General features: G+C 26.8%; 1 protein-coding gene across 1 annotated transcript; it reads right to left on the bottom strand.

The window, feature by feature from the left end:
• Positions 1-1,892: 1,892 nt before the first annotated feature.
• Positions 1,893-21,709, bottom strand: LOC123290655 (elongation of very long chain fatty acids protein AAEL008004-like). The gene is made up of 7 exons (XM_044870918.1): positions 21,688-21,709; positions 11,493-11,606; positions 5,816-5,879; positions 5,558-5,748; positions 2,784-2,864; positions 2,403-2,702; positions 1,893-2,069 (listed from the first exon to the last, which is right to left on the bottom strand). The coding sequence occupies exons 2-7, from the start codon at positions 11,553-11,555 to the stop codon at positions 1,893-1,895; spliced, it is 876 nt and encodes a 291-aa protein (XP_044726853.1). The 5' UTR covers positions 11,556-11,606; positions 21,688-21,709.
• Between the last annotated feature and the right edge of the window lie 5,177 nt (positions 21,710-26,886).

Here is a 26,886-nt window from a genome sequence, read left to right as displayed (position 1 = left end):
GGAATGGAAGTCGAGCTTAAAAAATGTAAAAATAGGAGAACAAAATTAGGTTTCTTGCTTAGCACAGCACTGAGAAAAGTGAAAGCCTTATTACTAAAAGTTGAGAGTCCGATAACAATGTAGATAATTAGAACTTTTACTTTATTTTTATAGCTGTTCCACTTTCAATCTTCTTCAGTATTATGTAAGGTAATGAATGTTAAGAGAGGAATGGACTAAGGTCTAAAAGTAGGTTGTACTCAGAAAATTGTCTCACGCCTATATAAGAAATGAAAATCGGTGAGTTTTTTTTGCTATATATTCTTGTGTATCACAATCCATTCCTGCATTTTGCCCATTTTTTTTTACCAACTCTGCATAAATAAAATCAGAAAAGTATGAAACTATTTGCACGCAATTTGTACATAGAATTGAGGCTTTATGTAGCAATACAATTTATGCACAATTAAATAAATATATTCATATTTTACCTATAGAATTACTTGCTGGCCGGATTGTTAAACATAATTTTAATTAAATAATTAATTTATTATTGATAGTATTATTCTGTCAATTTTTATCAATATTAACCTATTTTAAGAAGAGGTACCTACATTGTAGGTTTATTGGACTTTTTTTTCCAATTTGCAACGTTTTTAACACTTTGAATAATTGCCTTCGTCAGACTGTGTATTTCTGTGTTCTAGTTAGTTAAAAAACACTATAAATTAAACATTTTACACTGATTTTTCCCAACGCTTCCACTACCATTATATAACTTTTGTTTCGTTGCTTATTATTGCCAAATTAGATCCACGGTTATTATGAATTTTATTATTTGAAGGGTATTGATTAATGATTGGAGTATTATAACTAAAATTATATGAATTGAACTACGTATGCTAAGCACGGTAATTAATTTATTTTATGAAAATGAATATGTGAGTTCCATAAGATGGCTAATTAATTTTTTTTATTGTTCTTTATTTTTAACTTAAGTATCGATTTAATTCACAAAGATCACCACAAAGGTAAGTAGCCAATAGTTTTGCGCTGCTTTATGCTTTCAAATTCTTTATTCAATCTAAAAATATATCTGATTTGAATTGTAATTCGAAAAATTCAATTTTACAAGCTAAAGTTACGATTTAATACATTCCAATCATAAAGCAATGCCTTTAAAATAATAAAATTTTCATCATATAAATCTTGAAAGTGATTGTCGGTTTAAGCTTCATTAAGAGAGCCGTTGAATGGTATTATGATACAGTTTTTCCACTAAATTGCATTTTGCAATTTACTGTATTGTCAACAAAATTGCAATGAATAAAAATAAGTTGATAAAATTAGCGAAAACTGGATTTTAATCGAAAGATATAGTGAAATTGAATTACAGCGTTTATAAATACTTTAAAGTAAAATTAGTCCTATCAAGACAAAATAAAGTTGTTGAAACGTTGCAAATAGCCTAATTTTTTTGCATTTTTGAATATAACCTCTTATTAAAAGATTAAAATTATTTTTTTTTTTTAAATATTTAATATCTACATGTTTTTGAGCAATAATTATTGTCTTCTAAATTCTAGGTCATTTTTAATACACAATGGCAAGAACACATTTTTAAAAACACACTGATGTTAAAATCGTAAATGGTTTTTAAAAATTTTCATTTACACACAATATGAACTATGTATTAATTTACTCTACAGATTTATTACACTTAAGTTTTTAATAGAAATATTATACTTTACTAATTGTTCTTCGACTTAGTTTGCGACAAAAGAAAAAAACTAATATTTTTTTTGTTGTTTAATATAATTTTATTGGTGAAATTCGTTTTTATAAATTCCATAAATAATTTGGAATTATAATTTTTTAAATTATTTTGTTTTTATAAATTATTTTATTTTTCTTTAATGTTGTTTGACAGTCTTTTCGGCTGGTGGTACATATTTTTTCGCATAGAAGTTTGAGAATAATGCGAAGAATATTACACTATGAATGATTAATAATGGACCAAGTATTCTTGGGTATCCACAATCAAACCATAATAATTGTGCAGAATGTACGAATACAAGGGCAAATTGTAACTGTAAAATACAAAATGTTAATATTAGTATTTCATCCGAAACTTCGAATATTATTGGACGTTGTCATAAATATATTGTAATGAAATTAGATTTAACGTATTTGTGATATTATCCAAACTTTATCATAATTAACTTCAGATTAACTTCTACCTCCACTTTTTTGTGGAATTAATTTTTATCGTTTTTGGTTAAAATATATTGATTATACAAAAAATTCTGGGTAAGCCATTCCGAAGAAGATCTAAGTAATCGAAATTGATTTGGCGGAATGTTGATGAATTTAGTCTTGTCCTCAAGGGATGGATAAAATGTATAAAAATCTATTGAACTTACCAATTGGATAGATGTAAGGTATTTCTTCCACCATAAATATTTTTGGTATTGTGGTCCCATTGCAGCAACCAAATAATATGCGTACATAATAACATGCACAATATTATTTAATAGATTACCAAATGTTCCATGTCCACCTGGAATGAATTTAACGCAGATCCAAGTTTCCAAAGGTGTAATGCTGTGATGGTATAAATGTAACCATGTGATTTGACTATCTTTTTTACGTAGTACAAAGAAAATCGTATCAGCGAATTCACTTAATTTTGACATGTAATACCACCAACATAAATTAGCCATCTAAATTAAGGAGAGCCAATTATATATTATTCTATTATTCTGAGAAATTTTGAATACTTTACTCTTAAGATAAAAACTTACTCTTAAGGCTTGTTGACTATTTGAGTAATCTACAGGTTGGCATACATAACTATAACCAACTGCCCATCCGGCCATGAAGTGCTAAAAAACCAATTAAATTGTATAAAATTTGTCAATATTATAAAAAAAGTTCGCCCCAAAAATTTTTTCTGAGCAAACTTGTTTATTGTTATTTAAATTTTTTGAAACGAAATTTTGAATATAGAATTTTATGGTTCAAAAAAATTCCAAAAGGAAATAATATTCAGTTACCTTTATCAAAGTATTGGATTATCTTATTTTGATAAAGCTAATAAAAAATTAAATTTTGACCTATTCCATTTTACTAGAAAGTAGAGCACGGTTATTTCGACAGTAATAAATTGTATCATGGTCACACAGATCGATGATCGTACAATGCCCACAAAAATACTTAAATATTTGGTAATACTTTTCAACTAAACCAAAAAAACATTTATCAATTAAAATATAATTAAATTACAAATTATTTTAGAGTGAGTATTTAATTAAGTATATATGAAATGGGTAATCATATTGGTAAAATATAAAGTGGTTTTTACATGACGAAGAAAAATATACCGTTGTTTGCAAAATTCAAATGTATATGGAGCATTTTCTGGAAATTAGACACTACATCCCTTAGATAATTTAAAGCTAAAAAAGAGCTCGAAAAGATAGTAAAAAGTATCTATTCTTCAAATTTAAGTGATACAAGTAATAATTTTGAGCTGCTTAGACCAGTTTTTAAGATTCAAAAACAAAAACTTCATTATTGTTTTACTAAAGAAGGATTTATTTTAAAATTAAAGAAGTCTGCCAAATCTCGCACGCATTCTTTAGTGAAATCTAAGTATTGTTTTAAATTCATCAAGAAATTGTATTTATTTGTAGAAAATTTTATAGTTTTCCAAAAATGGTTTGTAAAAATAAATTTTGAAAAAATGACACATTTTTTTTGGTGAATTTTAAGTGTAAAATTGTGAAGTTTTTGTTCCCAATATTTGGCTAAAAAATGGCCAATCGCCAATAACATGAACATTATCTATAGGTATTTATCCACCTGACAAAACGACACTTAGAATGTTTTTAAAATTTTTTTTGAAATTTCTTAATTTAGTTGGAAGTGGAAATGAAATAGAGAATAAATACTCTTGTAGGAAATGAAAAATTTTCTCCTGAAAGTTTCTTTTGCCTCGACGAATGTGCAATTTGTAATTATTATTATTACGTTATTAATTAACATTTCGATATTATATCCGGATTTTATGAGAGCGCAAGAAGTACTTTTTTAATTTTTGAAACTTTCTATACTATAATTAAAAAAATTTAAAAAAAAGTCCGAACAGCATTTTGGTCACACTATTCTTATAAAGGACTATATATACCAATAATTACAGCCAATTATTGTTATTGGTACCAATAAACAATCCATGCGATTTTTACTACATAGAAGGTCACCGGTTTTTGGTCAATACATGGAAAGTATTCTTATATCAAAATAATTTACATAAAAATTATTACATCAACTTTAAAAACTTCCATTAAATGATTGTACAGTGAGTAGGGTAATATGACTCTAATTACATTTTAAGTAAAGTATATCTGAAACTCGCTGAAAAAAACTATACTTTGCAACAATAAATTTTGTGTTAGGTAAAATAAAAATAAATAATTAATTGATTGCTAAATCCATCCAAATGAAAGTAAATTATTATTAACAAACATGAATTTTATGTTCGAGTCAGTAAATAAAAATTACATTTAGAAATATTTTATTTATGAGCCAATGACTGATGTTTTATTTCAATGATTTGAAATAGTTTGTTCAATTTTTAGGTAAAATAATATATGTGTCTTAGGAAACTTTTTTTTAAGTAAGATAAAAACTATTAATTTCATTAATTTCAACTCTTTTTAATCATTTATTAAACGAAATTATTATTTATGCGCGCGTCTCGTAATATTAATAATAATCATTATATTGACCAACATGTTTACTGGTTTTTTATGGTTTAGAAGTAAATTAAATACCTACTCAAAAGGAATTTTGAATATTTGTAATTAAATTGTAATTTAGTAGATCTCTTATTAATATTTTTTGGTGCAATTGAAAAAGGATTACCAAATATCTTAGTAAATTATTTTTTTGTGGTCATTGCTTAATATTTTAATAGGAATACATTTGGCTTGATTGGTTTTACCTTAAATCACACCTCGAGAAATATTTACTTGCGAAGAAAACTTGAATGAATTCTTTTATTATAGTTTAGAACTATAAATTCTTTTATTATAGTTGTAAAGACTTGTCCAATGGTAGTCTCACACGAAAAAAGCTATCATTATTAAATACTAATTTTTATAGACTTCCCGACGAAATATTTTAATTCGCATACAAACTATTTTCCTATTTTATTTTTCAAAAGATGATTTTCCACAAATCTTAAGATTTCTTAATTTTTAAGAAGATAAGTGCTAAATACCTTTTTTCATGGTATTAATTACAAAAACAATGGAATTTATACACTCATTAATCTATCTGTTTAAACAGTTTATAGAGGGAATTTCGGAAAATTGTTTCTTAATGTATCTTTTCACACAGAGAAATGTGATGACGGTTAATTCAAATTCAACTTTAAAGATAGGTTGTGTTACAAGTGTTAATTGTTTAACGTATTTAATAATTTAAAGAAGAAGGCGCGTGGAAGTTGTCCAATCATTTGGGAAGAGTTTTCCACTACTCATTTCCTAATGAATAAAAATTAACTACAACTTACCTCGTATACCATAATTGCACTCATCACAACTTGAAATATGTTATAGACCAATAGTATTTTTGTTAACTTGAAAGGTTTTCGATTAGCCATAATTCTTGGTCCCAAAAATGTGACGAAATATAAATATGTTGCAACCAATAATAGCGATGGAAATGGACTTTGCATCATTGGCCAATGAGCGGTACGTGGATCTAAATTTGAAAAATATTAAAACCAAGATATTCCAGGTTTTTACCAAAAAAGGTGTAATATACATACCGCTGTAGGAATCAAAAACGTCCACATATCGATCAATAGCCATTTTCACAAATCCGGCCATTGTCTGCAACAATTATTAAAAAAAGTAAGTGAATGGTCGGATGGATCGATCGATGGTGTTCAATAAATGGATATCATACGGATATAAATACTTAAATGAAACTTGGATAAAATTGATAAATATCAGACATTTTATATATCCGATTTTTAAACTTGTGACGTGAAATTAATAATTTTCTTTTAATATTTGTTAGTTAAATATCATAAAAATTAAATTGGCGTTTTCTGTATAAATATTGATATTTTATCTTCGTTTTTGTCTATATATTTTGCAAACCACGTAAAATATTTGTGACGGAATTTAAAAAATGTTACATTCAATTCGCTCATTTCTTTAATTTCACATCCCAAATTTTTCTCTTTTTACCCCGATGAAGGCGAGGGTTATGTGTTTGACCGGTATGTATGTATGTATGTATGGATATTTATCTCTCATCATAACTTTTAAACTACATATCACAATTTGACAAATGATTATCGTTGAAGGCGTCTTGAACGTCCACTGTCTAAAGGCTATTTTCTTGTTTTCATACTTTTTAGAGCTTGATTTTGTAGCCGTCAGGGTTTAAGTTTGTTGAACTTTCTTTTTTTTAAATTTTTTTTATTTTCCTACTTTTTAGAGCTTGATTTTGTAGTCGTCGGAGTTTAAGTTTTTTGAACTTTTTTTTTTGAACTTGACCAGTTAAAAACTATTAACCAAAAGTGAGAGTTACAAATTGATTTTAAACACCAAAATTTGATAAGCTAAAAAACATTCGATTTTTTCTAGAAAATGTTTTCTTTTGCACCAGAAATTATAAATATACCATTTTTCATACTTTGAATTAGGGGATTTCAATTCTGGCGTTTACAAGGCAATTTACAGAGTACTCAAAACCCAAAATTCTGAATTTATTCACTAAATATTAAAAAGATTGGACTTTTTATAATAAGCAAAATAATTTTGACTTCAGCTACTTTCTTTTTTCACTAAGTATATAATATTTACAGAGATTTACAATTATTTCTTTTACTAGGATGCTATGTGGTGCCTACACAAATTTTTTAAATTAAAAATCTTTGTTTTTAGCCTTCAAACCCCCTTAAAATTTTTGAGTATATTGAAGCGACAGGATAAGGTAACATTGAGTAAATGTATTGAGAAGCAGTGATTAGCTATTGTGTCAATTATAGTCTAAAATGTAGCCTGCATCGAATTTTTTTAAAACTTTATGATATTTGCTAAACAATATATCTTTTACCGAATATTTTGAAAGATAATTCAGTTAGGTTTGTGGCCTAAGTAAAGTAGTCAGTAAAGTAATGACATCGATGGCCATCGTTTTATAAAATATTTTTTACCCATAATCAACATCAAAAGTTAAATTTTCTTCAAGTAATTCGCTAAAAAAATCAGAACTATTGTCTTTCAAATAAATATTTAATAAATTTGATTGACGAAATTTTAGGTAACAATTTTACAAGTAATAGATAATAAATAATTTTACAAGTAAACTCTCTAACGGCCTTTTATCGATAAAAATATATATGTATATTTTTGAAAAAAAAAACTTGATAGCATATATATCAGAATAGGACACTCGCTATCTTGTTACGATAACGGCAGCCGGAGATATTAAAATTGAACCACTTTTTTTTACAATAGGTAGATATTATTAAACTCTTATACGTTTAAACTAATGCCTTTACCATATTCCGAGCCCACCGAGTTTGGAAACCGAAAGCCATCTAATTTTCTGAGGAATAGAAGTAAAGTTAGAGCAAAGGGGGCCAGCTAAGCGGGAGCATTTAGCGGATTTTTCTTTACAGTTGTCATTGTCAATGTTGCGAAATTTATAAAGGGTCCAAATAAAGTAGGCAGGTGCCTGCTAGTCTACAATAAACAAAAACAAATCTATAAAATTATTCTTTTGATGGATTGCGTATTTCATTTTTTAAGTTTTGGTCTGGATTCAAAGATTAAAAATTTATCTCCGAGATAAGCGCCATACGTTAATAGCCATAAAATTATAAAATTTATAGTTTTAGTAATAAAAAAATTATCATAGATATTGTACGCCTATAATATTTTATTGTATCGACGCATCTGTAGGACTTTGAACAAATTCAATTCGTAATATGCTTTTTATCCACGTGATATTTATAATTTACGCACGTGGTTCATTCATTGATAAAAATTTGTAGGTAAATGTAATTGTTACTTTGTGTACAAATTTAAGAAATGTATTTTTATTTTTATTATATATTTTTACAACTCATTTAAAATCAGTGCTTGAATTTAAGGTTTGATATTGAAAACTTTTTTATTTTATTTTATGGTAGTTTTCGACAAATTTCTAACTGTATTTAGTCACTCAGAATAAACATTCCAGAGACTTCTTAATCTAGAGCTATCATTTTAATTTAACAAAAATTTATTTGACATCGTATTTTGGTATTTGGAATTTTGGTCGGCTTTTAAAAACAGCAACAAAAAACTAACCAATAAAAGTTTTTGTAAAAATTTCAAAAATTTCAAATAAAATTATTTTTAATTAAAATTTTTTGTATTTATTTTTTATTTTTATCGTCGTCTCGTGTGCCTGCAAAGTTTCAGCTCAATTGAATCACCTTAAAAGGATTAAAAGTCGACCCAAAGTTTTTCGGCAGGCACTACAATGTTCTAAATTAATGGGTTCATCCAGCTTAACTAAACCGTTTGCGAAAGTGTAATTATAGTTAAATTCATCAAAAGTGTAATTTAAAATTTTGAATTTTTTTATGTTTGTATTTTCTATTATTAAATACACTTTTAGTCCAAGCATAGTATAGTACAAGATCCGAATTAAGGTCGACCTTCACCCATCTGTTTACCGAATGAAAGTTATTTTTTATGAAATGTAAAATATTTACAAATATCCCTGTTGTGGGTTGCCTTAAAAAATATGGTTCAGACAACTTTTAATAAAAATATCAAAACTTGGAAAGCTTGTAAAACTTGAAAGCTTTAGATATGTGAGTCAATGAATTAACAGGTGAACTTAATTACTATTCATAACTTGTATAAATGCGAACGAAAAGAGGCAAACAACATAGCTGCTGCATATTCTTTATGGCTTTTACTTTCGAGTAGATCAATATTCGTTAGATATGTAAGTCAGTGAAAAATTTCAAAAAATTTTACTCTTGATATTTTCACTAAAAGTAGTCTTGACCACATTTTTTTACGCAACCCATTGCAGGGATATTTGTTAACATTTTATATTTCATAAAAAATAACTTTCATTCGGTAAACAGATGGTGAAGGTCGATCGTAATTGGGATCTTAGACTAGTACGACAAAAATGATTTCCGAAAATAGCTTCCCCTAGATTTTATTCTTTTAGTGCTTCTTTTGATGTTAAAAAAATTCATAGCTGCGTTAGCTAAGCGAAATCCCTCAGAAATTGAAATAAATAACACATTTTTCTAAAAATCAAATGTTGCATTTTTAGTTTTCCAAGAATTTTTATTTCCAAAATGCGTCTAGATAAAAAAAATCACAAGAGTACTTTTTTGCTTAAAACTGATCAAAAAATTCAAAAACATTTTTTATTTTGAAAAAAATCAAAATTTTGTACTTTGCGAGACAAAATTCCATCATTAATACAAAAGCAATAGCTCCATGTCCTTCGACAATTCGCTAATAAAAGCAACTAATCCATCAGCAAGTTATGGAAGGTAAGGAGAATAAGGAGTTTATTAAATAAAAAATATGTTTATTCAAATTTTAAATATAGACATAAAATTATTTATAAAAAAATAAATTAAAATAAAATAAGGAAAAAAAAATTTATTAAGTACATATAAATCAACTTCCGTAAACATAACTGTTTAGATGTCAATATTACATAAATCAAGTATGCTATTTAGATCATCAAATTAATTCTAGATCACCTTGGATTCGATAAAAGTGCAATAATCTGGAATAGTGGAAGTAAATCACAGTGATAAACGTTTTTTTTATTAAAAGGTATAATGTCATGGCTTTTGGTTATATCTACCTTGTAATCACTCTTGTTAGACGAAGAAAACCATGACATATTTTTAATAATATGTTTTCTGATTGATACATGTTCGTTGTCCACCATTAATCTTAATTTTTTGATTTATCGGGTGGAACAAAGGTCAATGGAAGTAATAATTATAATTATAATTTTTTTATGACCTTAGAAGTAAGTTTTTAAGAACATATGATTAACCGAAATTGTTTATTTTTTTGTGGGGAATTGTATAAGTTTTATTTTTTAATTTGATTGTGAAGAAATATTTTGGTTAATCTGTAATAAGGCTAGATGTATGTTTAAGATTCTACCGCATATTAAAAAATAGAATGAAGATTATTTTAATTTGCATGAACTAAAAAAAACCAATCAATTTATGCCTAATTGATACAGTTTTTTGAAATCATTTTTTCAAAGAATCCGTTAACCGGACCTTGAAAAATGCATCTTTCTGTTAAAAGATTGCAATTTTTTCAAAACAGATACAGATATCCATCAATTGGTGATCCATCGGTTGATAGCGTAATTAAAAATTTTCTGGGCTTCGTTTATTAAGTTAATAGTTGTCCAGTAGGACATTAAGTACCCATGTCTCAAATGTGATATAATCACTAAATAATGAAAAGTCCGAAATGTAATATAATCACTAAATTTTTTGTGTGGGAACTTGAGGATTACTATAAGCCATTTAGATTATCAAAGATGGTTCCTGAGTAGGATAAATCAAGGTAATTTACCTCTCCAAAAAGCTCGGATGTCACCTTTTTTTAAACAAACAACTTACCACTTTATAGTATTGTGGGAGTGGGTAACGAAACTGCAATTTAAAAAGTAAGATCTTCTAAAGTGTAAAATTTATTAATGACTCCAAAAAATCTTAAACCCGCGGTTCATCAACGGACTACTTGTTATTCTTGACAAAAAATTAATAGTTTGAAAAAAAAGTGACGGCGATTGTTTGTATGTCTGTCTGTCTGTAAATTCGAAACGAATTCCCATAGAAACAATGAAAACTGACCCAATATTGGCTTAAACTTAACCCGCTAAAAATTAGCCCTACCAATAGATGATTTGTGAGGCCCATAACGATGTCAAAATTCAGTGATTTTTGCACCTGTATTTTTGGGTTTTAATAAGGAGTTAGTTTTTCTTCTGCTGTTTACGTTTAAATAGGCCATTGATAATACAATAAGTACGTCATTAAACGTACGCTACAAATTTGGTAAGGACACAAATTTGATGTTGTCGAATTTCTGCCGAATCTGTTGGATTGATTTTTATGAGAAACATTTTTGTTATTTAAAGCTTCGCTCTATCTCTAAAAATGTTGTTACGTTGAGATCTAGTTTGGCTCTTTCTTTAATAACTTTGCTGTATCTTTCATAATCTATTAAAGATATAATAACTTTAACTAGAAGAAATGTTTTTCGTAAAAAAACTACTTTTTTTTTCGAAGACGGATTTAACATATGGAATTCGACATGATATGCCAAATATCCTACACCTGCAGCTCTGAAGAGAACCGATTATACGGTATACGGTATATTGTAAAATATTGTTATTTATTCAAGAAGTATATTGTTAAATTTAATTACCTTATTGGGCTTGGGATCTACGAATTTCTGGAAGACCGCTGGTCGGATGGATAGCGTAGACATGTTGGTGAGCGTTATGTTATTCAGTTTGAACAGCTTTGAAAAGACGCAAGTCTAAAAACAGAAAAATTGATATTAAATTAAAAAGAAAATTCGCTATAGAAAATATAATAAACCTATATAGGTTGCCCTGCAAATTAATAACCATGTTGTCCCTTGACCGAGCTGAAAGTTTATCTTGCGATTTATTCCCGAAGTTTATTTTAATGATAATTGTGGCAAAAATAAAAAAATTCGAGAAAATTGATAATAAATAAAATCCGCCCAGAAAATTGTTAAAATTATATTTAACAGGAATTATTGCATTTCTATATTCACGATATAAATGACCTTTTCTCGTTGAACTGTAAAATTAAAAATTAAATTTTCATTACCCCTTAACTATAGGCTTTGGACAAAAGTACGTGGCGTTATTTTTCACTTAATTTTTTAAGTAAAGTAATTAAGGTCAAGGAATACGCTGTAAAAGATGGTGATGTATTCGCGGGACATATTATTTAGGTTCATGTGCGTACCTATGATGGCTAATTATGTGAGTGAAAATACTGGGAAGCTTATGAAATTTCTAGCCTAAAAATATCTTATTTGCCCCCGCTGGACCAAAAATTTCTATTTACCCCCTTGGGATAAAGGCTGAGTACCCGCCTGCATAAGATTTTATACACTTGTTGACTTAAAAAAAAACACTGAAGGACGGTTATCGTTATTATATCAGTTTGAAGAACAAGTGTAGCTTTTTTATGAATATAACTAAAAACTGCAAATTTGACTATTTGCTGTAGAGATATAGCTGTTTAAATTTGGATAAAATTTGGTGTGTATTTAATTATCCTTTAATTATTTTGCTGAGTATATTTAAAAATAGGATAAAAACAAATTGATTAGAATATTCTTGAAGATTGAAGAGAAAAAATAAATTCAATTATTTATAATTTTTAAGCCTAAACAATGTAACAAGTTGTTTCATTTTTCGTTCTCAAGGTATGAGTGCTTTTATTAGTGGTGATTTCAACATAATTTCTAAGATAAGTGTATTAGTAAATTAGTAAAACTTTAATATTTCTCACTTTAGAACCAAAACCAGTTATCAACAAATTAACCTAAAGAGAAATCGCCTCAAAAGAAATAGTAACAATAATTGTTAGAAAATATTTTATTACGTTAATGATGTAACAAAATTTAATTTTTGTGAAAACAGTTTCCTCTAGTTCAAGGTAAATAGTCATAATATATTTAACCTACTTAAAAAGAACAACGTTAATTTTTGAATGATTATTTATTTAATTTAAAAGATTTATATCAGAACAACAGAAATTCTGCTACAAATCTTTAAAAATCTAGTCAAATGAAATATGATAATAATAATAATTACTTTTAATTAAGTAATATAAAACGTAATTGCATTACTTATTTTTATTATTATATTATTATTAATAAAAACCTCATCCTGTGCAATATAGCTAGCTAGGTATTTATGAAGTAGCTACTTAAGTAGGTAGGGTGACTGTGCCAATTGTTGGAGCATAAATAAGATACGTAAATACTGGCGAGACCGATTTTTATATATATGTAATATATATCTGAATCAAAGGTTAATTTGGAGATATTCTCAAAAAAAGTTCTTTACGTACGAATATTAGTTTTGGAGAAAATGAAATTAAAGCTTTCAACTCAATGAAATTTTTCTATCGGCTTATCTTGTCTCTATTTTATTTTTTTTAAATCTTTTTAAAATTCAAATAAAAACAAATGAAAATATACAGTTAATTGTTGAAATACCGTGTATGGACAATTTTCATTGTAAATGTTAGTATACGTAACGACATTGCAATATTTAGGTAAAGTAAGTTTAGTCTCAAGTTTGTAACGCTTAAGAATATTGATGCTATGAACAAAAATTTGGTATAGGTGTCAATAAAATCACCTAATTAGTCCATTTTCGGTTGTCTGTCCGTCTGCCTGTCAACACGATAACTCAAAAACGAAAAAAAAAAATCAAGCTGAAATTTTTACAGCGTACTCAGGACGTAAAAAGTGAGGTCGAGTTCGTCGAGTTCGTAAGACCCAATTAACCTATGAACAACATAGGTTAATTGGGTCTTGGATCGGTAGGACTCATCTTGTAATGCGTTAGAGATAGAACAAAAATTAAATATAAAAAATTTTTCTTATAAAAAAATAACCAGCCTTTTGTTTGAAATTTTTTTTCGTAAACATCACTGTTTACCCGTGAGGGCCCAAATTAGGCGTAAGTTGTATAGTATGTATATTATATGGGAATATCAGTTATGTATGTGTGACATGTATGTATGTGTAATGTGATAGAGTAATCCACACTGCCTATGCATGGTATTTCAACAATTTACTCAGCTAATTGTTTGTTTTCACTTGTTTCATTATATTTTTAACTTTATCATGAGAATATTCTGGAGAATTATCTGTAACATTATATGAATATTTTAATTGTTCAACATTGGGTGGTATTACCCTGCATACAGCTTAAAAATATATGGAAAAAAAATTATAAGTTTTAAACCTAATTACATCAAAAATTATGTAATATTCCATGTAAAAATTAACATATGTGTTATGCTTGAACAGGTATATAATTAATATTTTTATATGTAAGTATGTTAAAATTTTTGAGGTGATTCATACCAAAAGAAATATAACATTATCCATATAACATGGATAATTTTGACATATTTTTAAAATTTATATGACATTGACAATTATATAAGAGCTATGACATATTTTTTAATCATGGTTATTTTAAATTACATAAAATTTAATTGATAAAAAATATACATTTATTATATATATACCTATATATATATATATATATATATATATATATATATATATATATATATATATATATATATATATATATATATATATATATATATATATATGTATAATATATATTTATTTTAAACAATCATCTTCGTTTTAACCATTGAGCAACGTATAGAAAATATATGAAAAATAATTAAATAGTTATATTAATAAAGTTATCTGTATAGAAATTATTCATTAAATTAAGTAATTTGAAGTCATTTGTGGAACTGATAAATCATGAAATATATTAGTCCCAAGTTTTAAGTTTAGTCCCAAGTTTGTAATGCTTAAAACTATTGATGATACCAACAAAATTTTTGTATAGGTGTTCATTAAGTTATCACGTTTAATTACGGTTTGTCCGTCCGTCTGTCGGTCATCACGAATACTCAAAAGAAACAGAAAGAGATATCGAACTGAATTTATTGTAGCGTGTTCAGGACGTAAAAAGTGAATTTGCGTTTGTAAATGAGCAACATCGGGTCCATTGATAGGACAAAAGTTGAAATATAAAATCGGTTTCTTATAAAAAAGTAAATAACCGTTGTTTGAAACATTTTGTGGTAAATATCTCTACTTTCCCGTGAGGATCCAAATTATGACAAAACTTTAGTTTCTATTTTCTAAAAAACTACTAAATATAGAGTTATTAATTTGTAGATAGCTTGATATAGTGAGTCTATTGATTTTAGTTTCATACTTAACCCATACGAAAATGTTAAGAGATTCAAAGGGGTCAATGTTTGGGTTACATATGTATATATACTGTGGCTATCATGTCCTACGCACATAACTGACATTCCCATATAATAAATACTATATAATGTTCTAACTTACTTTGTGCCCTCGCGGATAAACAGTGATGGTTATATGAGAAAATGTTTCAAACAATAGTTGTTTATTTTTATATAAGAACATTTTTTACATTTAAACTTTTGTTCTGTCTCTAACTTTTAACAAGATGTGTCCTAAGCCTGGACCCAAATGACCTATGTTGCTGATTAAGAACTCAACCTCAATTATTACGTCTTGAGCAGGATATAACACAGGCGGACAAACGGGCAGACAGACAGACAGATATTCAAACGGATAAACGAAAATGGATTTTATGAACACCAATACAAAAATTTTGTTCGAAGGATCAATATTTAGAATGGGTACCTTGATATATTTCATATATGTATACATATATGATATAAAAATTTATACATAGAATAAAAATAATGCAAGAACTGCTCTTCAGCACTGCCTATACAGGGTATTTCAACAATTAATTATGGAGAATTTCTCATATTAGTTAATCTAATCATCCTTCTTTCATCTCATCTTTATATTTACTATTTACTCACATTTCATGTACTTTAGGTCGTTGAACGCAGATATTCCTGCGACTATTCTCCCTAAATTCTTTCTCCGTTAAATTAAATATTGAATTGTCTCTTCCAATTTTGACAGTGGGTCTTAGATCTAAAAACTTCTAAAGACTTCTCCAATTATTTTACTTTATGTTTGGTCCCGATGCTGTCATTACTGAACACTCTAGATAGTCATCATACTTAGACATCATAGAAGCTTGCATTTTATAATATAGTATTTTTTATTCAAATTTCAATTAAGACTGAAAAAAACATTTTGAATCAATGAAGTTTTCTACCGTTTTTACCATATCTAAAAAATTTTTTCTTTCATAAAATTGTGTTGTCATCTGATTTACACTTCCATAGAATTCAGCTATCTATCTCAACAGGAAGAACCTTAATTTTCAAGTAAAATATTTGATTTTATGCATATTAATAATAGCTGGTGAAGTTAAATAAATAATATAATATAAAAGCTGGTAATAAAAAACCACCAGATAATTTTTTTTTGCCAAAATATTGTCATTTAACATAGATAATGATAATAAAAAGTCTTTTTCTTAAAAACAATTTCTTTATATAAGTCACTTTTATCAAATTACCAAATATAGGGTAGGTTCTGAAGGTGATTGAGTATGAAAAAATTGAGGAACAAGATCAAATGACTGATTCATGTACTTGAGACCCTCGGTAAGCTCCCATCACTTTTTACAGCCGTTTTTGAAATATTGAAATAAAATTGTTAATTCTAACCAACATAAACTTTGGATTCACCAAAGAAATTTTCGAAGATTTTTATGCTTTTTAAGTAATTGAATAATATCCAGCTCGAAAAGCAATATTCAAAGATTGTTCATATTATTATGAACGTACAGATTATTATTAACGCAGTTTCATCTCATTCGAAAGTTTGCATTGCTTAGAATTAACAAAAAATAACTGTTTTTACGAATTTCACGATGAAATATCCCGAAAACTACCATGGGCGTAGCCAGGGAGTCTAGGTAGGGGTAACTACACCCTCTAGAAATTGCAAAAAATTATTCGAAGTCTACTCATTTGATTACAAAATGTAATATTCTCCTGAATTCAAACTAAATTCCAAAGAATCATCAATAAGCAAAAAGTATGTACATCTGTAAATCTGTCAAATGAAGTCTCATGCGTAAATAAAGCACGAAAAATCCGTTTGCCCTTTTTAACAATTCTAGCTAAATATCCATTTAAAATTATTTTTCTTATAATTCATATTATGTATCTTTTAAATTTCCGCTTCCGGTCTATTAGCTAGCGACGCCCGTGGAAACTTCTCTAGTTCGCCAAAAATCCTACACGTTAGTAACAAAGATTGCGTATACAAGTTTTCTCGTCAATCAAAGAAAACACGAGTTTATGGTTTCTTAAGGTAGTACCAGCATGAAATCACTTTTCGACAGATTTGGCCGAATTTTTTTTCTCGGGTTTATAATAGCTTTATTTATGAATTCCTAAAATTTCATAATTTTTGACCGTTTAGATCGCGAGATATTTAAAGACAAAGTTCGCGATTTTGAGGGTCATGTCCCATTTAAAGCATGTAAAATGTCCGGTCTCTCCAACTATTTTTTATGATATTATTATATATTGAAGAAAAAGTAGAAAAAAATGTTTATACAATACAATTCTAAAAAAAAAATTTAGAAATTAATTTTCACTTTCGAGATATTAATTTTGACGTAAATTGATCGAAATTGGGACGTTGGCATAATTATTTCCCATTTTAAACGGTCAAAATTTCTGAAACTTTGGGAATTAATAGCAAGCATTATTAAATTCTTAAATTTAATTTTTCGTTAAATTCTGTCGAAAAAAAAATTGTACCATTGCTTTAACATAGAAACTGCAAATACCATGCTGGAACATCCTTAAGAGTCTCAGGTATACGAATCAGTTAAAAGATTTCGTTCCTCATATTTATACTTACTCAAGTATATCTAGATCCTGCTCTAATTCGTATAAGTGGCATACACGTGATTGATTTAATTTTCTTTTTCATAATAAAATTATTGTTAATATTTATTTATTAATTATGTAAATAAAAGAATAAATAAACAAATATTAAATAAATAAATATGTATATGAAATAGGGGTCAATAAAATGTATTTATAATTATTATTATTATAATGTGAAGTAATTGTAATTAAAAAATTTTTATTTGTATGTTAGGAGGTAAGTGATAAGAGAATTCTTTACAATTATTTTCACAAATTCAATTAAAAAAAAGTAAAAATGCAAACGCAATACCTTTTTTTTTCGTATTATTACAATTTATAAAGCGTATCGGATTTGTTTATTATTGTAAAAAGAGGAATTGCGTTACAATATGTTTAATGTTTTCTAAATTTTTTGATATGTATATTATATATGCATATATTTTCTTTAAATATTATACTATAACGAAAATATACGATGATTTTCAATCAATTTTATTTAATCCTAAGGATCTATAAGCACTATGATGAAAAGTAAGAATACAATTTTTCGATATCTGGCGTATTTTTCAAAATATCGAAAATTGAAAATTTTGTTTAATTATTCAGCTTTTGATATTTGGTAAACCAAGGCAGGTATCGAAAAATTGTATTCTTATTTTTCGTCTACTTTCATAAAGATATACTAAAATTCATTATCAAAGTTGAAAATAAGATAAAAATAATTTCAACCCTAAATGTACCTGCTCGTACATCCCTTAGGTATATGGATGGAGGCACTTGGTTTTTTTTTCTTTTCTATGTCATTGCAAGTAATATGTTTACTTTGTATAAAAAAGTTTTTTTTAAAATTTGTTTTCATTCGTTCCAAGTGATAATTATCAAAAACTTTCAAAAAATGTCGTTTTTTGAGATTTCTCCCTAAGAGCAATGTATTTTATATCGATTTTCAATGATATTTTTCTTAAAAATTTGCATGGATACCTAAACTGAAATTTTAACCACATATTCTTTGAGAAAAAGTCTACCAATAAAAAAATTTTTCAGGTTTTTAAGATTGAAATCAAAACCTTTTTGGGATAATAGCGTCAGAAAGTTTACAAAAAATTTCAGTATGTTAAATAGTAAACTAGGTATATTGAGTGCCCAAAAAATCATGCATGGCAGAAAAGGGGATAAATAGGGGATGAAATGCTTAGATTGGATCTAACTCACACTTAACAAAACATGGTTTTGTTTATTATTCTTTTTGATTTCGAGGACTTCTCTTTTGATATTAGTAAAATTAAAATTTATATAACAAGCAAAGTTGTAGGAAACAAATTTATTATAAATTATCAATTGGACCATTTTTCTTTTAATTAAGTTTTAACTTAGTTATGAATTGGAGTAAATTTTTGGTTGACCCGATACCCTACGTCAAATTTATTGAAAGGACATTTTTGTTTGAAACATTTTTCTTGATAAAACTTATTTTTCAAGTCATTTGTAATATATTAAATTCAGAATGTAAAGAGCGAGGTCGAGTTCGTAAATGAGCAACATAGGTCAGTTGGGTCTTGTAAACCGTTTGATATAGAACAAAAGTTTATATGTAAAAAATATTCCTTATAAAAAAATAACTAACTTTTGTTCGATACATTTTTTCGTAAACATCACTGTTTACCCGTGAGGACGCAAATTAGGCGTAAATTGTATAATACGTATTATATGGGGATATCAATAATGTATGTTTGGCATGTATGCAAATGTAATATGATAGAGTAATCAACACTGTCTATGCATGGTATTTCAACAATTAACTCAGTCAATTGTTTGTTTTCACTTGTTAATTATATTTTCAATCACAAAAATTTAGAAAAATAGTCACTGACATTTAATATATATATTTTTAATGGTAGATATATATGCCTTTGTTAATCAGTCCGCTATTTATTTTCCCCTAAATATATCTTCCTAATATGGCAGTTGAAGGAAAAACAAAGACAAACGGCAGGTTAAATTAATTTAAAAAAAAAACTATACTCTAAATCATGTTGAAATTGAACACAAATTCGTTTTTAATGCTATTTAATACTTCAAGTTTTTTATTAAAGATGAACTGTGCCAAATTTTTAAACATCAACCATTACCAATAAAATTGAACAAAGACACTCATAAAAACCCATGTAATTTTTTAAAATTTTAGTTAATTTTATCTCTTAAATGGTACGAAAAAAAATTTATTTTTTTGGCCGTTAACGTAGGGCGAACTTCGATCTCCCCAATAAATTAAAAAAAAAAAGTTAACTCTCCACAATCGTTCTGGATCAATTCGCGTTAAAAAATTCAATGTAAATTCACTTCAGAATACCATGAGAATCACCCATATATTTTCTTTGAAAGTAATATAAAATTGCATTAATCAATTAATTTTTTATTAAACAATGAGAAAAAATTTAATTATCTAAAAAGTGTTATAAAAAATTGTATAAGTATAGGTACTAAAAATTTTTTTATGAATGAAATTCCTTAAAAACTATATTCAATGTCAATAAAAGATTCTTTTAATACGTGAATTCATTTATATTCTATTGAACACAAAAAAAAAATCGTGTTATATTTTGAATAATAAAATTTATTTTCTTAAAGTATAATTAATTTGTGTGAGAAATAAAATAATTTTTATATTGTCTAATAATTTGTCTAGAGATAATTAATAATTATTATTGTTATATGAAAACAAGCCATAAGTTATTTATATCAATTTTTATAGTATTATTTGTATTTAGTTAATAAAAAATACTAATATGTAATCAACTTCTCTAAAGGCATTTTAGAAACAAGTTATTTTGTCACTGTGTATACCGAATAAACGATACGCATATGGAACACATCACTGGACGACTATTTTTAAAAACTTTCCCAATTAAACGAAAATAAAAATTTTCATCCGTCTATTTTATGGATGGAAACTTCTGCATGGAAATGAAAGTGATTTTTTTCATATTATATTTTTTCATAATTATACCATAACTTCCTCACAAATACGCTTAAAAATACCATTGAAAACTGTTTAAACACCACGGTCAAGTTAAATAACTAGGGCAGTTTGTGTGCCCCACTGTAGTACGAGTTTCCCGTAAAAGTATTTTCCTGCAATATTGAGAAAGTTAAGGTATAATTATCTATTTTTGGATCTTCAAGAGAATTTAGTCTAGATCTATAATTTTTAATTTTACAAAAAGTTTTAACCACTTTTACTTTTCCTTGAATTTTTTTAGAAAATTTTTGGGAAAATGACATTTTTTGGTAAAAGAATGACCCAGTGACTTATATAGGTATTTTGCAAATTTCTGAATAATAACATTTAGTATGTAGCAAACCAATCATTTTCGAATGGTTCCACGGACAAAAATACATAGAAAAAATTAATCTTATAAAATATTTCGATTGGCGCGTAGACAACATGGTATATATATAAATAAAATTTCTCATCTATATTGAGCACATAATTATTTTTATTAAATGCCAAACAATTACCAAAAAAAAAAAAAAAAATTGTTACGAAAATATGAATTTTTAATCTTTTTAAAGTAAGATCACCGATTTAATAATATTATTAAGTAACAAACAACACAGGTGATTTATCTATGTAGTAGAAATTATATTGAAACCACTTTCTCTTATACTATAATATAAAAGTTGCGAAAAGTTAACTCTCATCAAGGTCGTACACTTTTAAATAAAATTTCTTAAAGAAACCAAAAAGTAGGTCCCTCAAAACATAAAAATACCTATGTCCAATAAATTTTTTAAATGTGGGCATTACGCTAACAAAAATAAATAAATATATAATTAATATAAAAAAAATGTAGGTTAAAAATTATGCAATCTAATTTTTTAATAGGCAACCATTAAGACAAATCTGTTAGCTTAACATTTCCTTTGACATAAAAACAAGGAAATGAAAATTTGTAACTTACCTTTTTAATTAATTAAATACAAATGTTTAAAAATAACAATTAAAAATAATTACACACGCATATATTAATTTATAAATTTAAAAAAAAAATTAAAATTAATATCACAGAATTGAATTTTATTTATTTTTAATTTAATTTAATAAATATTAAATAAAACACTTTTTCCTATTTTGAAAATGCATAGTAATTATAATTTAAAATTTTTTAAAATCCAAAGTCAAATCATTTTTTGTTAAAAACCAAAACACTTTAAATGAGCCGAAAACACATATGGTCGTCCACTTATGTCACTGGAGAATAAAAATATTTTGGTCCAAACCGTCCAAAATCACAAACAATACTGAAAATTAAATCTAGATAAATTTTTTATAAAAATAATTTACGACTACATCAACATTGAAGTCTGTCTGTTGTGATTTGGGTTCGCTTCCGTAAACTAAAGACCAGACGACGATTTCAACTTGTTATAACTTTTTTCTAAGTCTCCAAAATTAAAAAAAAAATTGACTTATTTGATTATCACAACGTCTAATAATATAATTATACAAAGTTTGCAAAGTGGAATTCTTTTTGTTTACAATATTTTTAATAATTTCTTAAGTGGGGTGATGTTTCAGGTTTAATATAATTTTTTATTTTCGTCGTTTTGTTAACTCTTTTACTAGTAGTGGTTTTTGTATCTTGGCATATCGCACTGATTTGGTTGGCTACTGTCTTATTTTGTTACCTATATTACCTATATACGAATAAGTTAACCGCATATGTTAAATGAACACGACGGAGAATTGAACGGCTTAATACATAAGTGATTGTAATAATTATAATTTTATAATAATAATGTAATAATCATCACTAATTTTTATTTCTGTACACATAGGTACACTTCTCTATAACAATAGTAAATAACAATGATATAAAGACTACATTTTTAAGCAACAAAATATATGTTTAAGCGCTAATAATCTTGGCCGAAAATTACTGGAACAACCGAGAACCAACTCATTTAAAAAAAAATATTTATTTGGACTCGATCCGTTATCCGTATATAAGTAACTTTGGAAAAATAAATTCATTCAATTAAAATCGAATAGTCTTTAAAACTCTTACCTTAAAGTTTAGCTAAATGTATTAACAAAATTATATTTCTGCAATTATATTATTATATAATTTGAAAATTAGTAAAATTAGAGAAAATTAGAAATTATCAAAATTTAAAATAACAATAGTAGAGGAATTTTCGTTTAAATTTTACATAAGGAATCCTTTCTGGAAAATATTATTTATAATTAAATTTTATATTTTAAGAGGAAAGCGGCTGAGAATCAAAAAACTATTCTTCCCAATTTAATGAGAGAGCTAGCAACGCTTTTGCGAATGAATTTTAAGACATAATTTTGAATATTTGAAATAAGGTAGGGATGAAATATACGCCTGATACCTGAAAGCAGTTGCTTTAACAAAATCGGGAAAGTAAAGCAACCAAATTTCAGCATAAATTAAAATTGCATTCTTTGATTAAAAAACTAAATCTTTAAATAAAATTAAAGCCATGCTAAATTCTTTTGAAAAGGTGCGGTGTTAGCAACTACAAAACTGTCTGGTAATTATAAAGCATTTATATTGATAAAAGAAAAATGATTAAAAACAATTGTCTTAAATAGCGTTTCATATTTAGAATACCTAACAATTAAATTTTTCTTTAGACATGTCGAAAGAACGAGGAAGAAAATTAAACAAGACGAATATTGTATAATTCTCGACAGGAATGGAAAAATATTTGGCATGCCTCAGTACATTAGACAATATTATTAAAATTCCGCAGACAAGTGCAGTGTGTCAAAAATAAATAGGTCGTGACCATCCACTTAATTTCTATTTAAAAATTTTAATGCTGTGACAGAGGTAGTGTGCAAACTAAACAAACGACCCTACACAGACAATATGAGATTCAAGGAAAGAGTTTCACGGATAGAGGAGGTTTAACATGAAGTCATGTAACAGCATTATTGAAAAATAAGACTATTGTAAAAATATGAAAAATTAGAAGCAAATATCATGCGAATAATTGATACTGAAACGTTCTATCCCTCGTGGATTCGATACAATAAAAACACCACTTAGTGAATTCTTTGATAACTTTAATATATTCTTATGCTTTTTGTAAAGATTTTCAAAAATTATCCATAACTAATATATTTATAATGACTCAACAACTACTGCTCGTCTCTGCATTATAGTGTTAACCATCCACATTGAACTCTCCTTATCGACTAACTTGTTATTTCACATCAACGATAATTACTTTTACATATGTGCCGTTTCTATGAAACCCTGTACTTTTTATGTTACCCAAAATTACCAAACATTGAAATCTTAATTGTTACATATTCCAGACTTGTTACAATACAAATGCAATAAAGTTGTGAGTACCATTTGAAAAGATTCCTGAAAGGTTTTTTGGCGTAATCGAAGTCGAGTTTTTTGATTTGAACTCATAGCCATAGACACAAGAATGATGATATATAGTAAAATATAAGACAATCCTTTTCTGTGTATGCAAGAAGAACATCCTATATATTGGGAAAATAATTTTATCATGTGACAACTGGAGAATTAGAATCAAACTATGATAACGGGCTTTTATGTATTGTTACAACAGTTGAGCAGACATTTAAAAACCATAGGAATTAAAAAAAAATATTGACCAAAAAATAAAATTGTACAAAATATTATAAACAAAGAAATACTTCTCGATTTGGTATTAGATTAATTCAGAGGTTTCAGAGCTTTTTTGACTTTGATAAAAGTTTTTAGCTCAAAAAAAATTTACACTTAATTAACATTTTTTTCAAGGATTACGACAAATCTAAAATATTGACTTATAATTTTTAAAAGCTTTATGAAAAGTTGTTTTAAACGCAGATTACCAATATAATTTAATTTTTTGGTTCGATTGATTGGTTCACATTGATTTGGTTATAGCTTTAGTGCATGGGGACCAATCAATGTTACCAGTAACGTTTCGATAAGTTATACTTTAGTTCAAATATTTTTTTGATATTGTTTTTTGGAAAAATACATAAAATAATTGAAAGTAAACTTTTTATGGTTTCTATAAATACCATCAAATAATCGGAAATGGTTTCCAGAAATTAGTCAAATACCCTAACAAATGTATTTTTTATAAAATAAAAATCACATGCTCTTTAAACTTTGAAATATTTAAACCAGCTTAGACTATAGGTACATATAGTGGTTCATATTGACTGCAGTGATTTTCCTAATAATAGAGAATTAAGTATGTGTAATAATAATGGGTTTCAGTTGTGTTTTATCGTTGATATCACCGTAACGAAGACAAATAACATTCAAAGAAAAAACATTTTTAATTAGCGAAATTGGTTTAATTACTCTTTGCAACCTATATCTAAATAAATATTTCTTAATATAGGTTTGATGTCGAATTTCATGAGCGGTAGGAATGTTGATTTTGACTCTAAAAATCGTTATCAAAATTTTTCTTTGTAAATATATAATGAGTATTTCGTGACGAAAACAGAGCTTTAGTATGCCTAAGCTCTAAGGCACCATCTCCATCAAATTTGACACTGCTATTATAGGTGATTTGAGGAAAATTTATATATCTTTGTAGGAAAAAATAGCATGTACATTCAAAAGAAGTATTTGCATAATTTTTTTTTTTCAAAACTTTCAATATTCTCTGGAAACTAAGCCACATTAAGTCACATCTGCTAATAAAATTTTTGGTTAGCATTTCCATTTCCAAAGGCTCATATTGTTAGTATATTTACAATAGATAGATAAAAAAACTTCTAGATATTTTAAGTTTTTCGTAAAATAGGTACTGCTGAAGACAAAATAATTTTTCTAATTTTTTTAATTTATAATAATTAGTATTTGATAACCTTTTTGCTTGATTCATTAAGAATGTACGAGCGCCAGGGCCACTTTGGATAAAAGGTTTGATTTTTTAACCCCCGAACGATAAAAAATTGGTGTTATAAGTTTGACCGCTTTGCGTGTGTGTGTCTGTCTGCCTGTCTGAGGCATCGTAGCGCCTATACGAATGAGCCGATTTTCATTTGTTTTGTTTTATTTGAAAGGTAATTTAATGAAGAGTGTTCTTAGCTATGCTACAAGTGTGAGTTCCGTACCCGGTACAATTAAAAATTGGCGATAATCTTCAAAATTGGCTCAGTTTGAAAAAGGCTTTAAAGAAAAAGGTAATTTCTTGGAGAGTTTTCTTAGATATGTTTCAAGTGCAAGTTTAGGGTTCCGCACCCGAAAAATTTGTAGGGGATTTTTTAAATTTTGTAAATTTCACTTGTTTTTTTATGAAGTTGGACTAAGTCTCAATAAATTCTAAAAAATTGATGGAGGGGGGTATTTTTATTTTATATAGCCTGGTTCAAAAATGAAGAATCTCACCATACTTAAAAATTCGGCTACGGCTGTTCTTTTTTGAACGTACTAAGATGATTATATTCAAGACGAACACCAGCAATGGTAGAACATAAATGCGCATGTTGAATGTTAAGTAATGAAACACATATTACTCTAATGCTGTATATATGGAAATACACGATTCAGTTTTAAAATTTAAAATAGGTAAAATTAATGTCATTAATTTAATCGACAGAAAATCCATGGAACAAATAAAAACCAGAAGGTCGTCAATTTATGATGTCTTACGTCAAAATAAAACTATAACTATTTGTTCTGGAAATAAAGCTAATAACTAATTATAATTATTATAAATGTAATAAAATAAATGATAAAGAGGATAATTAAAAAGAGCAAAGCAAAATTACTTACCTATTTATTGCAATGATTAAAATAAAAATAAAAACTATAAAAAATACAAATCAAAATTATCTTAAAAACAAAAATTAAAAAAGGGATTCGAAAAAATACTGAGTAATTTTTACCTTTATTATATAATTTAATTTTTATTACATCATTTTATTTTTAATCCTGTAACTACCAGACTAATTAATTATATTTATCAGATCAGGGATAATTAATAAAATTTCATGAGGTAACAATTTATTTTAAAACTCTATAATGATGATTGTATTTATTTAATAGAAAAAACTTAAGTTCTACTTGCTTTTTTTTCTTCAATTTATCTAAGTAAATTTTATTAAGGTTGAAAATTTGAGAGGATGTTGTCAATTT

This window comes from Chrysoperla carnea, chromosome 1 (genome assembly GCF_905475395.1).
Source record: "Chrysoperla carnea chromosome 1, inChrCarn1.1, whole genome shotgun sequence".
Taxonomy (NCBI): Eukaryota; Metazoa; Arthropoda; class Insecta; order Neuroptera; family Chrysopidae; genus Chrysoperla; species Chrysoperla carnea.
The sequence above is the reverse complement of the archived record's forward strand: the minus strand, read 5'-3'. Positions and strand labels throughout refer to the sequence as shown.

What these genes read in the sequence shown, in the direction of transcription:
- LOC123290655 (XM_044870918.1), bottom strand. Translation starts at nt 11,555, where the DNA reads ATGTCTACGCTATCCATCCGACCAGCGGTCTTCCAGAAATTCGTAGAT. An exon ending in CGTTTTTGATTCCTACAGCG is followed by an intron (nt 5,749 to 5,815) that starts GTATGTATATTA and finishes TTTCAAATTTAG; the next exon opens with ATCCACGTACCGCTCATTGG. An exon ending in ATAGTCAACAAGCCTTAAGA is followed by an intron (nt 2,703 to 2,783) that starts GTAAGTTTTTAT and finishes TCCTTAATTTAG; the next exon opens with ATGGCTAATTTATGTTGGTG.